Source organism: Helianthus annuus, chromosome 10 (genome assembly GCF_002127325.2).
Source record: "Helianthus annuus cultivar XRQ/B chromosome 10, HanXRQr2.0-SUNRISE, whole genome shotgun sequence".
Lineage (NCBI taxonomy): Eukaryota > Viridiplantae > Streptophyta > Magnoliopsida > Asterales > Asteraceae > Helianthus > Helianthus annuus.
Genome location: NC_035442.2, coordinates 78,189,731 through 78,204,849, shown reverse-complemented (window position 1 = coordinate 78,204,849; position 15,119 = coordinate 78,189,731). Strand labels below are relative to the sequence as shown.

General features: G+C 42.6%; 1 protein-coding gene across 1 annotated transcript; it reads right to left on the bottom strand.

The window, feature by feature from the left end:
- Positions 1 to 9,734: 9,734 nt before the first annotated feature.
- Positions 9,735 to 14,650, bottom strand: LOC110882165 (leucine-rich repeat extensin-like protein 5). Its single transcript, XM_022130248.1, has 3 exons — positions 14,399 to 14,650; positions 10,804 to 10,850; positions 9,735 to 10,230 (listed from the first exon to the last, which is right to left on the bottom strand). Exons 1-3 carry the CDS (start codon positions 14,648 to 14,650, stop codon positions 9,735 to 9,737), a joined length of 795 nt encoding a protein of 264 aa, XP_021985940.1.
- Positions 14,651 to 15,119: the final 469 nt, after the last annotated feature.

Sequence of the window (15,119 nt, the reverse complement as noted above, 5' to 3'; positions counted from 1 at the left end):
TAATTACACAACGTCTTCCACTTCGATTTCCACAAGAATCACTTCATTTTCATTTAAAACTCTTATGTTCTCACTTAAAACTTCATCTTTTCACTTAAACTTCTTCTTTTCTTCTTAAATTCATGTTTTTACAAAAAAAAACTCTTCATTTTTTTCATAAAAACTTCTTCTTTCATCACTGATTTACACTTAACCGAGTGTATTGGGACTAACTTCGTTTTCCCAAGTTAGAAATCTGTTGATTTCACACTCACCAAGTGTTAAGTCTAAGTGAAAACCTTTCAAAACTTTCTTAAACTTGATTTTTACACTAAACGGACCTAAAACGGCATGCATTTCGTTCACTGAATAGTGGAACGAGGTAATGTCGAAACCAGCTTGAATTGGACTCGGAAACACATCTAATTCAGGCGAAAACACAGCACTGAATACTAAGAACAGCCACATTTGTGAACTGGACTGTTCTGTGCGAAGCTAGCTTCGTACGAAGGCACTGCCTTCGTACGAAGGCACATGGCCTCGTACGAAGCCGCTACTGGTTTTACACCTAACAGTCCGATTCTCACTCGTGACGTAATCAAAGACCTCTCCGAGTTTATGTTTAATCAGTAGCTTAAGGTTGGAGGGATGAACACTTGATTTTCTGAAGACAGACGCGAAGACACTCGATTTTGGATAACGGAAGCCCCACGTGTGCGAAGACCCACCTTCGTACGAAGGCACCAGTTTCGTACGAAGCTTCTGTTTCCCACCGACACTCCGATTTTCGAGTTTCAGCACTTTGGAGGACTTATGCTTCTGTTCCCGTACGCAGGCTGACCCGGCGCTCCCTTCAATCCATTGAGGATCGTGTTTCGTGATTAGTACACGCTCTGTGAGTATACTCGAACCCGTTTTTCGTTTAACGCATTTTTGGGTGTTACATACGTTCTCTATCAAAACACAACACACAACGCAAACACTTTATAAACACTATCCGCTCCCGCATGCTATACGTGATTTGTTGAATGTTCGTTACTATGCTTACACAGTGTTACACTAGACCGCCTTTAGCAACGATAGTACTATAGTTCGAACTCAGCACCTGTGTGACAGGGGTTGCTAAGGATCACATTACTTTACTTTACTTCACGTGTTTGCTTCGTTGAACGTGTGTCACGCATACTCTACATCGCAGTCACGTGGTTAGGTTGTATCATTGTTGGTAGTTACATGCTTCGCCCGTTACGTGTTACATGCTGGTTATGCGTAAACGCGCTTTATACTATATCTATGCAAACTTGTGTACTCACCTTTACTTTATGTATTGGCTTTTATTTTAACGTATGTGACAGGTTAATGGTATGTTTGCTGCAATGGATTAGGAAGTCTAGAAACCCGCAAATAAAATCTAGGTTGTCGGATTGGTTTTGTTTAAGAGATTTGAACTCTGTGATGACTGTTTGTGGAATATTTGTTTATTGGTATGGGACAATGAACCTTTTAAATATTGTCATTTGATAGTTGTTTTGGATTCTCTTGAGCAATCTGGTTCGCCTGGTGCCGCGCCCCGATGTTTCCGCCATCGGTTGGGGTGTGGCAGATTGGTATCAGAACCACAACTATAGGGAATTAGGTCGAGTAGTGTAGAATTGACCTAGTCTATAGTCTAAGTACCAACAGTCCAGCTTCGTACGAACCTAGTAGGGGCTTCGTACGAACCCACATGTTGCTAAACTCTCGTTCGAACCTACTATGTTGCACCTTCGTACGAACCCACACATATACAGCTTCGTATGAAGGGGAAACCTTTCTTTAGGTTTTGAATGTTACTTGCCTTTCCTAAGGCTAACACAATACACACGTTTTGAAAACGCTCGCATAACACAACCGAGTGATTGGGTCGAGATTAGGTGTGAAATCCAAGAACTCTCGATAAGATCACTCACTCCGTGTATTTTACTCTCAGCACGAGAATCTTCGTTGAGTTAGGAGTGATATCGACATCTCAACGGGAATCTCCATCTCTATCTCGTGGTTGTCTAACCGCACTCGGGAACGAAGTTGTTAAGTTAGGGGTGAAACCTGCATCTTAATGACACATTCCACTCCCTACTTTGATTTTACAAATCTCACCAAAGTCTCGACTGTTCCGACGACACGAGTCACATGGTAACCGGAAGGATGAATGTCGTTCGTCGTGTTTCGGTTAGAGCACAGTCTATTAGGCCAAAGCGTGTACTCAAACTCGTTGAGGATAGTCGAATTACTTTGGGTAGTCGACGTCTAACACCCAAGGCACTCTATTTCGTTTTAAGCCGCAGTCGTCGAATTTACGCGTTATCGATTTTACCATGTTATGTTTTGAACTCACGATGTATGGTTTCGATTTCTCACTTTCCGCTCTCCGCTTTACAAAATGCGCACAACTCGCACAGTTTTCGCAAGCCAAAATGCTAACTAATCGCGAACAAAATAACGAATCTCGTACTCCTCGCTTATGATACGCTTATACGCTATACTACTCTATCTCTCGCAACTCCCGAACGCGTTATGCGCCCTTGAAATGTAGGTGAATACGTGCAAAATATGTGAATTATGTGCTCATACGTGCTTATGTGCCTATGTGAATACGTGCCTATGTGGTTTATGTGCCTACGTGACTATGTGTCTATGTGCTTGACGTGTTATTGAGCTTTATGTAAATAATGATAATAAATATGGTGGTAAGAAACGCTAAACTTTTCGAATGAAGCCCTATATAATCGAATCTCATCTAATATTTCGGGATGATGTCTGCTGCAGAACTCACACTCGACAATGTCTTCTTTCGGTTCCCACACTCACCGAAATGTTCAGAGTAACAAAGCTAACAAACGAATCGCTTCACTTGTGGCCAAGGAAATGGCTAAGGTCATACCTCAGATCGTTAGTGAAATCAATGAGGTTAGCAGTAAATCTTCTGTTGAATCAAAGAATGAAGCACCTAGAACTCCCTTCAGCTTTAAAACAATTCAAAGCCTACGGTCCTACAAACTTTACGGGCGAAGATGGACCCAGTGCAATGTTTCAGTGGTTTTACTCGATCGAAGTCACCTTTCGTCAAAGCGGATGTCCTGAAAATCTCCGCACTGTGAATGCTACTGGAGTCTTCCAGTCCAGGGAACTGGATTGGTGGACCGCTAAGCGCAACAGGAGCGGTAATGATGCAGCTTATGGGCTCACATGGGAGGGGCTCAGGGAGCTCATGATGAAGGAATTTTGTCCTCCCCACTAAGTCCAGAAGCTGGAAAATGAATTCTGGCAGATCAAGCAAAAAGGAGGTGACAACGCTAGTCTCACCGCTCGTTTCAAACGGTTGAGCATTATCTGTCCCAGTCAGGTAGACACGCCTGATAAGACCATCAAGAAGTATATTCGCGCTCTTCTCGATTGTATAGCTGATTTTGTTTAGGTAGCGAGACCTACTACTATCGAGGAAACCTACCAACGCAACTGAGATAAACGACAAACGAGTCTTGGCTGGAGCTTTCAAAACCTCGACCAAAAGTCACAGCCAGGCTACTACAGCTCCCAGTACCGACAATGCAGCATCTCAAGGTTCAAAATCTAGCCGCCAGAGCCGTAAGCGAAGGAATTCAAGCAAGATCAACGCAGCAGTCTCAGCACCGCCCAACAACCAGAACCAGCAAGTTGATACTACCAACGCACCGCCTGCCAAGCGTGCGTATACTGGTACCCATCCTCTATGCCCTACTTGCACCTGTCACCATCCAGTAGGGGTGAACTGTCGTTTCTGTGCAAATTGCAACATCTATGGGCACTTTACCGCTCACTGCCTCAGGCCCCTGCCAGCAAGCTTTTCAAGCTCTTCCTGCACCGCCAGCTTAACTTCCTGATCCTTAGGTCAACCAAGCAGCTCCTGCACCCGATGTTCATGCACGAGCTTGCTACACTTGTGGTGACCCGAATCATTTTGATAATGTCTGCCCTCTACATGTTGTGAAACAAGAACCGCAACGGCAACCACCACCACCACCACAGCAGCAACAACAACAACAGCCTCAGCAGTAGCAGTAGCAGCAACAGCACCCACAACAAGCAGCCCGTGGAAGAACCTTCAATATCAACGTCCGCCAGGCTCAGACTGACAACAATGTTGTCAATGGTACATACCTTGTTAACGGTATTTATGCTTCTTGCTTGTTTGATATTGGAGCCGATAACTGTTTTGTGTCGTTTGAATTCTAAAAGCTTTTAAAACGTAAATGCACTAATCTCCCAACGACCTTCGACGTAGAAGTTTCCACCGGAAGAACCGTCACCGTCAGCTCCATTCTCCGTGATTGTACCCTCGAACTCAACAATCACATCTTCCCGATCAATCTCATCCCTATGCAACTAGGCTGTTTCGACGTCATAGTACGCATGGACTTTCTTCGTGAAAATCATGCATAAGTCGTTTGTTTCGAAAAGATGATCCGTTTCTCTCTTTCAAACGGTGATAAACTATGTGTTTATGGCAAAGTATCATCAAAAGAATTGAAACTTATGTCGTGTATTCAAGCAAACAAGTATCTTCGCAAGGAATACTTGGCTTTCCTAGCCCACATTGTAGTAGCGAATGAGGAAAAGAAGACGATGGAAAATGTACTTGTGGTTCGCGATTTTCCTAATGTCTTTCCTGACGATTTACCTAGTCTACTCCCTACTCATGATATCGATTTTCGTATTGACCTTATCCCTGGTGCTAACCCCGTCGCTAAAGCTCCTTATCGCCTCGCACCGTCCGAAATGCGTGAACTTTCTTGCCAACTCCAGGAGTTACTTGATAAAGGCTTCATACGCCCTAACACATCTCCTTGGGGCGCACCCGTCCTTTTCTTGAAAAAGAAGGATGGATCGTTCCGAATGTGCATCGATTATAGGAAACTCAACAAGCTTACTATCAAGAATCACTACCCTCTACCCTGAATTGACGATTTGTTTGACCAATTGCAAGGCGCTACTTGTTTCTCCAAGATCGATCTACGTTCTGGTTATCATCAGTTACGTATTCAAGAGCAAGACATCCCGAAAACTGCTTTTCCGACTCGTTATGGCCATTATGAATTCGTGGTCATGCCTTTTGGTCTCACAAACACACCCGCGGTATTCATGGATCTGATGAACCGTGTGTGTAAACCCTTCTTAGATCGCTTCATTATTGTTTTTATCGATGATATCCTTATCTAATCGAAGTGGAGAGTCGAACATGCACAACATCTTCGTTTAGTTCTCGAACTACTCCAAGGAAATCGCCTTTACGCCAAATTCTCCAAGTGTGAATTTTGGCTCGAGGAGGTTCAATTCCTCGGTCACATCGTTAACAGTCAAGGAATTCACGTCGACCCCGCAAAGATCGAAGCAGTTAAGAGTTGGATTACGCCGAAGTCTCCGTCCAAAATCCGTTCATTTCTTGGATTGGCGGGTTATTACCGTCGATTCATTGCTGACTTTTCTAAAATCGCTGTACCGCTTACCGCTTTAACTCAGAAGGACAAACCTTTTGTTTGGGGTACCAAACAGGAAGAGGCCTTCCAAACTCTCAAGTATATGCTCTGCAACGCTCCTGTTCTCACCCTTCCCGACGGAAATGACGATTTCGTTGTTTATTGCGATGCCTCTAACCTAGGTCTTGGTTATGTTTTTATGCAACGAGACAAGGTTATTGCGTACGCATCTCGACAACTCAAGGTCCACGAGAAGAACTACACTACCCACGACCTCGAACTCGGTGCAGTTGTTTTTGCGTTGAAGATTTGGCGACACTACCTTTATGGTACCAAGTGTACGGTCTTCACCGACCATAAGAGCCTACAACACATCTTGAACCAAAAAGAACTGAACATGCGCCAACGCAGATGGGTCGAACTTCTCAACGACTATGATTGTGAGATACGCTACCATCCACGTAAGGCAAACGTCATAGCCGATGCCCTCAGTCGATGAAGCTATGTGTATAACGTTCGCGACGTTCAAGCCCAGAGTAACCTCGAAGCCATAATTCGCGACGCCCAACATGCATGCTTCATTGAGAATACCTTGAAAGAGGAAATGAAGTGTGGAGCTGAAACTCAGCTTGTCACCAAATGAACGGTATTTATCATTATCTCAACCGCATTTGGATTCCCAGATGTCATAATCTCCGAGAGATATTGATGACTGAGGCCCACAAATCCCGATATTCCATTCACCCCGGTCCCGACAAGATGTACCAGGACCTTCGTTCCATGTATTGGTGGCTGGTAATGAAGAAGGATATCGCTCTCTATGTTTCGAAATGCTTAACTTGTTCGAAAGTTAAGGCCGAACATCAACGGCCCTCTGACTTACTCGAACAACCCGAAATCCCGATGAGGAAATGGAAGAGTATAGCTATGGACTTCATTACGAAACTCCCTCGCACGCCTTCTGGTCATGATAGCATTTGGGTTATCGTTATCGTCTTACGAAATCCGCTCACTTCATCCCGATACGAGAAGACTTCAAGGTAGAACGATTAGCACGAATCTATACCGACGAAGTCATTTTTCGACACGGGACGCCTCGTGACATCATCTCTGACCGCGATGGTCGATTTACCTCACGTCTCTGGGAGACATTCCAAGCCGCACTCTGTACAACTCTTAATCTCAGTACCGCATTCCATCCCCAGACTGACGGTCAGACTGAGCGCACGATCCACACCCTTGAAGACATGCTTCGTTCGTGTGTGATAGATTTTGGTGGTAATTGGGATTCGCATTTACCTTTAGTAGAATTCTCGTACAATAACAGTTATCACGCTAGTATTCAAATGGCACCCTTTGAGACATTATATGGTAGAAAATGTCGATCGCCTATTGTATGGCATGAGATCGGAGATGCACAAATCACTGGTCCTGAGTTGATACAAGAAACGACAGGCAAGATCCTCTAGATACGAGACAATCTCTAGAAAGCTCGGAGTCGTCAAAAGAGCTACGCCGATAAATGCCGCAAGCCCCTTGAGTTTGAAGTTGGTGATCACGTACTCCTAAAGGTTTCACCTTGGAAGGGGGTGATCCGATTCGGAAAGAAAGGAAAGCTAGCGCCACGATACCTGAGTCCCTTTAAGATTCTGGAAAGAATTGGTAAAGTGGCCTACCGACTCGAATTACCGGAGGAACTCAGCAACGTACATCCGATTTTCCACGTCTCAAACCTCAAAAAGTGTCTAGCTGAAGAAAATCTTCACGTACCTCTCGAAGACTTGCAAGTAAACGAGACCCTACACTTTGTGGAAAAGCCAGTAGAAATCATGGATCGAGAAACCAAGAAACTCCGACGCTCTCGCCTTCCCATAGTGAAGGTTCGCTGGGAAGGCAAACGCGGCGCTGAGTTCATTTGGGAACTCGAAAGTGATATGAAAGCTAAACATCCACAACTCTTTGTTACGCCTGCTCCTTAATTTCATGACAAAATTTCCTAAAGTAAGGGAGGCTGTAACAACCCGACTCTTCAGATCGTTACCTGTTTATTTTTGCTTCAATTTGTAACCATCTTGTACTCAGGGATTCGATATAAATAAAGGGTTATGTTATACTAAATACGTTTCCATCACACCGCACTGCCATACGTTTAAATGCTTTATATTCGAAAACGCTTATGCAACACGAATTTCAGAGAATTATGCTATTTGAATTGCGGAGTGTGTTTGTTTGTTCGGTAACCACTCATGCCTTCGCATTCGCTTATCACGATTAAAAACGCTAAATCGCAAACGTTGTTATTAGTAGTAGTAATGTTATGTTGTGTGTTCTTATATGCTTTACTTGTGTGTGCTTATTATGTGTATTGTTTACTCGCAAACACTATCACAAAGCAAACTCACGCTACTCACACAACTCGATTTATCACTCTAAAACACAACAAAAACGCATCAAACAAGCACCTTACACGCGAAACAAGGAAAAGGTTGCACAAAACAGCACCTTCGAACGAAGCCAGCTGGCCTCGTACGAAGGCACTGCCTTCGTACGAAGGCAGCTGCTTCGAACGAAGGCACCCTATGCGAACCCAGCTCCTCTATAAATACTCCCTCACCTCCTCATTCCTTCTCACTTGTTGATTTCATACCGAAACTCTGCCGAATTGCTATCCCACCATTTCCAGTAAGAATTAACAGTTTTATTTAATTACACAATGTTTTCCACTTCGATTTCCACAAGAATCACTTCACTTTCATCTAAAACTCTTATGTTCTCACTTAAAACTTCATCTTTTCACTTAAACTTCTTCTTTTCTTCATAAATTCCTGTTTTTACAAAAACTCTTCATCTTTTTCATGAAAACTTCTTCTTTCATCACTGATTTACACTTAACCGAGTGTATTGGGACTAACTTAGGTTTCCCAAGTTAGAAATCTGTTGATTTCACACTAACCAAGTGTTAAGTCTACGTGAAAACCTTTTAAAACTTTATTAAACTTGATTTTTACATTAAACGGACCTAAAACGGCATGCATTTCATTCACTGAATAGTGGAACGAGGTAATGTCAAAACCATCTTGAATAGGACTCGGAAACACATCTGATTCAGGAGAAAACACAGCACCGAATGCCAAGAACCTCCACGTTTGTGAACTGGACTGTTTTGTGCGAAGCCAGCTTCGTACGAAGGCACTGTTTTTACACCTAACAACCCGATTCCCACTCGTGTCGTAATCAAAGACCTCTTCGACTTTAAGTTTAATTAGTAGCTTAAGGTTGGAGGGATGAACACTCGATTTTTCGAAGACAGACGCGAAGACACTCGATTTTGGACAACAGAAGCCCCACGTGTGTGAAGACCCACCTTCGTACGAAGCTTCTATTTCCCACCGACACTCTGATTTTCGATTGTTTCTGCACTTTGGAGGACTTATGCTTCTGTTCCCGTACGCAGGCTGACCCGACGCTCTGTGAGTATACTCGAACCCATTTTTCGTTTAACGCACTTTTGGGTGTTACATACGTTCTCTATCAAAACACAACACACAACGCAAACATTTTATAAACACTATCCGCTCCCGCATGCTATACGTGATTTGTTGAATGCTCGTTACTATGCTTACACAGTGTTACACTAGACCGCCTTTAGCAACGATAGTATTATAGTTTGGACTCAGCACCTGTGTGACAGGGGTTGCTAAGGATCACATTACTTTACTTCACGTGTTTGCTTCGGTGAACATGTGTCGCGCATACTCTACATCGCAGTCACGTGGTTAGGTTGTATCATTGTTGGTAGTTACATGCTTCGCCCGTTACGTGTTACATGTTGGTTATGCGTAAACGCTTTTTATATTATATCCATGCAAACTTGTGTACTCACCTTTACTTTATGTATTGACTTTTATTTTAATGTATGTGACAGGTTGATTGTATGTTTGCTGCAATGGATTAGGAAGTCTAGAAACCCGCAAATAAAATCTAGGTGGTCGGATTGGTTTTGTTTAAGAGATTTGAACTCTGTGATGACTGTTTGTGGAATATTTGTTTATTGGTATGGGACAATGAACCTTTTAAATATTGTCATTTAATAGTTGTTATGGATTCTTTTGAGCAATCTGGTTCACCTAGTGTCGCGCCCCGATGTTTCCGCCATCGGCTGGGGTGTGACAGGTGGCAGGTGGCAGCGATGGTGGTGGCAACGACGACGAGTGGTGATGGTCAATGGTAGCGGGTGGTGGCTGCGGAGGATGGTGGTGGTTGTCAGCGGAGGGTGTCGGTAGTGGTCGGGGTGGCGGTGGTCGGTTGTGGTGGGTGGCGGCGATGGTGGTCGATGGTGGTGGTGAGGACGGCAGTGGATGGGTGGTGGTGGTAGACGGTAGCGGGAGGTGGTTGCGAAGGATGGTAGTGGTGGTCGGCGGAGGGTGGCGGTGGTCGTGGTGGCGGGTGGCAGCGATGGTAGATGATGGTGGTGGAGACGGGTGGTAGTGGCGGCGACGACAGTGGGTGGTGGTGGTCGACGGTAGCGGGTGGTGGCAGCGGGGGATGGTGGTGGTGGTCCGCGGAGGGTGGCTGTAGTAGTCGAGGTGGCGGTAGTTTGCGACAGCGGGTGGCAGCGTGGTAGTCGATGGCGGTGGCGGCGGGTGGCAGTGGCAGTAGAGGACGATGGTGATGGTCGGCGGAGGTTGGTGGCGGGTGATAACGACGGAAGGTGGTGGTGGTAGATGGTGGAGGTGATGGGCGGTGTTTGTGACGTAGGCTGAGAGAGAGGATGTAATGGAAAAAAAACAGGGGAGTGGATGAAATGAATTTGAGAGAGTGGAATGACTTATGTAATGGGTGATTCCATTACGTTGACCAACCAAACACATTTTTTTTCATTCCCTCGCAATAGTTCATTCCATTCCACCTTCTATTCCTGCATACCAAACACTACCCTAATATCGGCCAGTCTGACCAAACCACCTGGCCCAATTAGTTTGGTTTGTCGTTTTCTTAAACCGTATTGAGGGGTTTAACCCATCTTTCCATAACCGCTCCAATTTAACCTTGAACACCCCTAACTAGAACTTTACCTTTTGATAGGGTTGAGTTCCCTCTCAAATTTGCTCTATAATGATTGAAACTTTACCTCGTTTAAGATTGGTTGTGTAACACCCCAACCCGGATAGGGCTGACGTGTCACTATTACAGATATCAAAAACCAAACACAATCCATTTAGTGAAGAAAAGTTGAGCCCGAAAGATACATAAAAGTCTTAAAACAGACTAATAAATCTTAAGTCTTAACTAATTTGAATATTGAAATAAACAAAAGTCTTTATTCTAGAACTGCATTTCACTCTCATCATCACTGGTTTCCCAAGTTCCCTCGATTACCTGACAAAAAAAAAAAAACAACAGAACAAAGAAAACTATGGCTGAGCCAAAGGTTGCTCAGTAACGGAAAAATCAATAGTACAAGAACAGACATAATAAAGTATAAATTCCAAATAGACTTTATTTCAAACCAGAAACCCAACTTCTATGAAAACAAAAAAAACTGAACATAGTCCGAGGTATAACCCAATACTTGACCGGAACATAAACGAACACATATCAAAAAGTATCATGACAAAATCAGAAACATATCAAACATATATAGATGTCAAACTATGTGACTACACATAACAATAAACTAAGTCACGTCAGACAGAAGCACCCGCGAGCCTAAACAACCAAACAGGTACACAACTAGCTAGTCCATGCACCTATGAGACGGTGAGTGCGGCGTGCGCCCATTGTTCCATCTCCCCAAACCAAACCAAACTGAACCGAACCAAACCAAACCAAACATGCTCGGGTGACAGAGTACAAAAACTTAGGCCATGCATTAATATACATGCAACTTAAACTAATTCTCATGGGAACATGCAACAATGATTACAACTGCTAAAGTCTATTGCATGCTACTACGAACTTATCAAATAATAAATGTGAACTGAAATGGAAACAGACAAAAATCCGTACTGCAAGGTAACGGATATGATAAAAAAATAATAAATAAATACTCTGATGAGAAGACCAAAGTATCCGTACCTTAATTTAGCAATCAAAAGAGTTATCCACAAATAAGATCCTCTTCAAAACTTATGCAAACCTATATCCCGTATTACGAGTTTAGTATAATTTTAGTTAATTTATATGTTTGTTGTTTAAATTTTCTCCCAGCGACTAAGGACTTCGTTTTAAACCTTTATCGAAACGACTATTTAATTTATACCCTTAATATCGATTGTCTTAGCTTAGAAAAACTTGTCATAACATATAGAATTAGTAAGAAATCTTGATTGATCCAATTTACATTAACCTACTATATTAATAAGTTTAATATATTAGTCTCATACATATAATTCACACATACCCTGCTACTTAGGGAACACATCTCACATGTGACACACACATAATGCATATACCATGCACAACAACAACAACAACAACAACAACAACAACAGCAGCAACAGCAACAGCAACAGCAACAGCAGCAGCAGCAGCAGCAGCAGCAGCAGCAGCAGCAGCAGCAGCAGCAGCAGCAGCAGCAGCAGCAGCAGCAGCAGCAGCAGCAGCAGCAGCAGCAGCAGCAGCAGCAGCAGCAGCAGCAGCAGCAGCAGCAGCAGCAGCAGCAGCAGCAGCAGCAGCAGCAACAACAACAACAACAACAACAACAACAACAACAACAACAACAACAACAACAACAACAACAACAACAACAACAACAACAACAACAACAACAACAACAACAACAACAACAACAACAACAACAACAACAACAACAACAACAACAACAACAACAACAACAACAACAACAACAACAACAACAATAATAATACACCACACATCCTATGCATGTGCACATAATCAAATACACACATGCAGGTAACACACACAAGAAAAGAAAAATACAAAATAAAAATAACCACATGCAATACTTACACCCAAACCAAACCCACGCACACACTTAACACACACTTATATCTCACTCATACACAAACACCAAACAAGCACACACCTGCAACTCAATTCAACACACATATACACATTCGTTATGCAAGTAGCGGAAAACAATTAAACGGAACTCTATTATTCAATGAAACATATAGTATATTCGTCTTTTGCCAAAACCATTTTAAATGATCATTTAGTCGCGGGAAACGAATAGGAGTATTACGAGCCCCAAAATCAAACAGATTATACCGACATGAATACCGGACATAAGTTATTAACAGAAGGTGGGATTGTTACCTCGACAATAGATCGGACAAACGGGTCGAGAGAAAACGGCGATAGTAATGGCGGTCGTAAAAGGTAGTGATGGTGATAATTATAGCCGGCAACGAACTGTGGTGGCTGTCAAGGCGTCGAAACAGATTAACAGGTGTAATGGTGTTCAAAAGACAAAAAAATGGTAACTACCCCGTACCTGGTTCGCACAAAAACCGGGTGGTGCTACAGAGACGGTGCGCGACGGAACGCCACGGAGTAATGGCGGTACGCGGTGTGGATTCGCCGATGAGACAACTCTGGTTCAACGGTGAAAAAACACGATGCGGCGGCGAGTGGTGCGGTGTGACGGTGGCGAGCGACAGTTGGTAATGCTTCCGTTTATGGAGGGATTGCGAACAAGAGCAAGGGGGAGGCTATGAATATGGTTGGCTTTGTTAATATCATTGTAGGATTCATAAATGCGGAAGGTCCTTAATTGATTCGATGATTAAGATAAAAACATCAAGCAGCGTTGCTAAATGGGTCGGAGATTCGAAAAGTAAAACGAAGAAGATGCAGTTGTGATATTTGACTAATTCATCTTTAATATTGTTATTATTTCTTTTTTTTGTTGGTTAACAAGGCACCACAACTTCCATTTAAATTGAACTATATACATATTATAAATATATATATTAGCTTATTATTGTACGACTATTATTATCTTTAATACATTTTAGACATTTAGTTTTTTTTTTAATAAAAACACCCACTAATACCCGAATCATATAATATCTAGCATTACAACTTGTCGTAATACTTATAGCATTTATTATATAAAAGTTGTAAAAATTCGTATGTTACAGGTTGTGTTACCTTTCTAATTCACTCCGTAGTGATCGAAACTTTACTTCGTTATCGTATTGTTACATTAACTCTAGATCTTACTCAATAACGGCTATGACTTTACCTCGTTACGATAGGGTTGAGCTACTACTCTTTTTCCGTAAGCCTATCTACGGACCTCGAAAACCCAAACAAGATCACTAACACGAATAACCGACTCACGCGGTGTGTGGAATCCACCACGTGATGCGAACCGCTACGAATGTCACGATACAGAAGGTGTAGAAGAACAGAGATGAGTGACAATCTGTGAATCCACAAAGTATTCGCAGATTATTAACACACACAAGAACACGCAGTAGAAAGGGTTTTGCTTCACACACTAGAGAGAAACTTGCACAGAAAGATAAATCTCCAAAAGTCGTGTCCATTGCATTCATTCACAAAATATACATACAATGACAAATTCGGACTTCACAAGTCCTGACAAGAAGTCCGAATATACTACCATAAAGTCGGACACACATATCCTGACAAAACACCTAGTCCGAACATATATATCAAATTCGGACAAACATAACAAACCCCAAAATTAAACTCTGACACGAGAGAGGTCCGAATTTAAACTATATTCGGACTACTCCTTAAAAATTCGGACAAACATGATTAAGACAAACACTTTACAAGAATTACAAACTAGAACCTAAAATTTCTTCTGTTGCAGAATCCAGCATTTATCATCAACAGGTGCACTTACAGACTCCCCCTTGATACAGCGAGAACTGCAAGTCTTCTGAAGGTCTTCATCAAATCTTTGAGAAGTTGCTTCCAGCTCCAACCTTGTTCTTCACACAAAAATGAACTACTTGAATAAACGGAAGAGCGAGCTCTCGGCCTTCTTTCAGATCCTGGAGAGAAAGACATTTCAACTTCTTAAATTTTGAAAGCTTGGAGTTCACTAGCCACATCGGATCTAACACTTTAACAATCACCTCAGTAACTTTCTTCTTAGTGATCACCGCTTCTCCCGTCTTACCATTAATATACCAATACCCAATCCCTTCCAAATTGTCAAGGTCGAATTGTATCATCGGAATTATTCTCAAACACCAAGCAGGTCGGTACACAACCTTGTACTTGATTTCTTCGGTTAATTTATCTTTCGTTTTAACTCGACCACCCACAGTAGGTGATGTGCTTAAAATACAACATATAAATTATATCAAATATGGCGTAAAATCAACCCCTTTTCAGTACTAATGTTGGAAAAAGCTTGTTTTTCTGTTCCTTTTTAATTTACAGGGTCAAAACAGCTTAAATATGCAAAAGGAGCAAAAAGATAGCAAAACCAACATAGATACAAAGAAGGAGGAATTAACGCAACTCGCCAAACCCCAATTCACATCCAAACCACAAGAATAGCAAGATCAGTAGACTTGACACGGAGCCATGTCCACCAGACACGGGTCGTGTCCAAGGCTGGATGTTGTGCAGAGGAAAAAGATAACTGCAAAAGACAAAACTGGCAGCCAAAACGGGGCTGTGCTGAGCCAACATGGG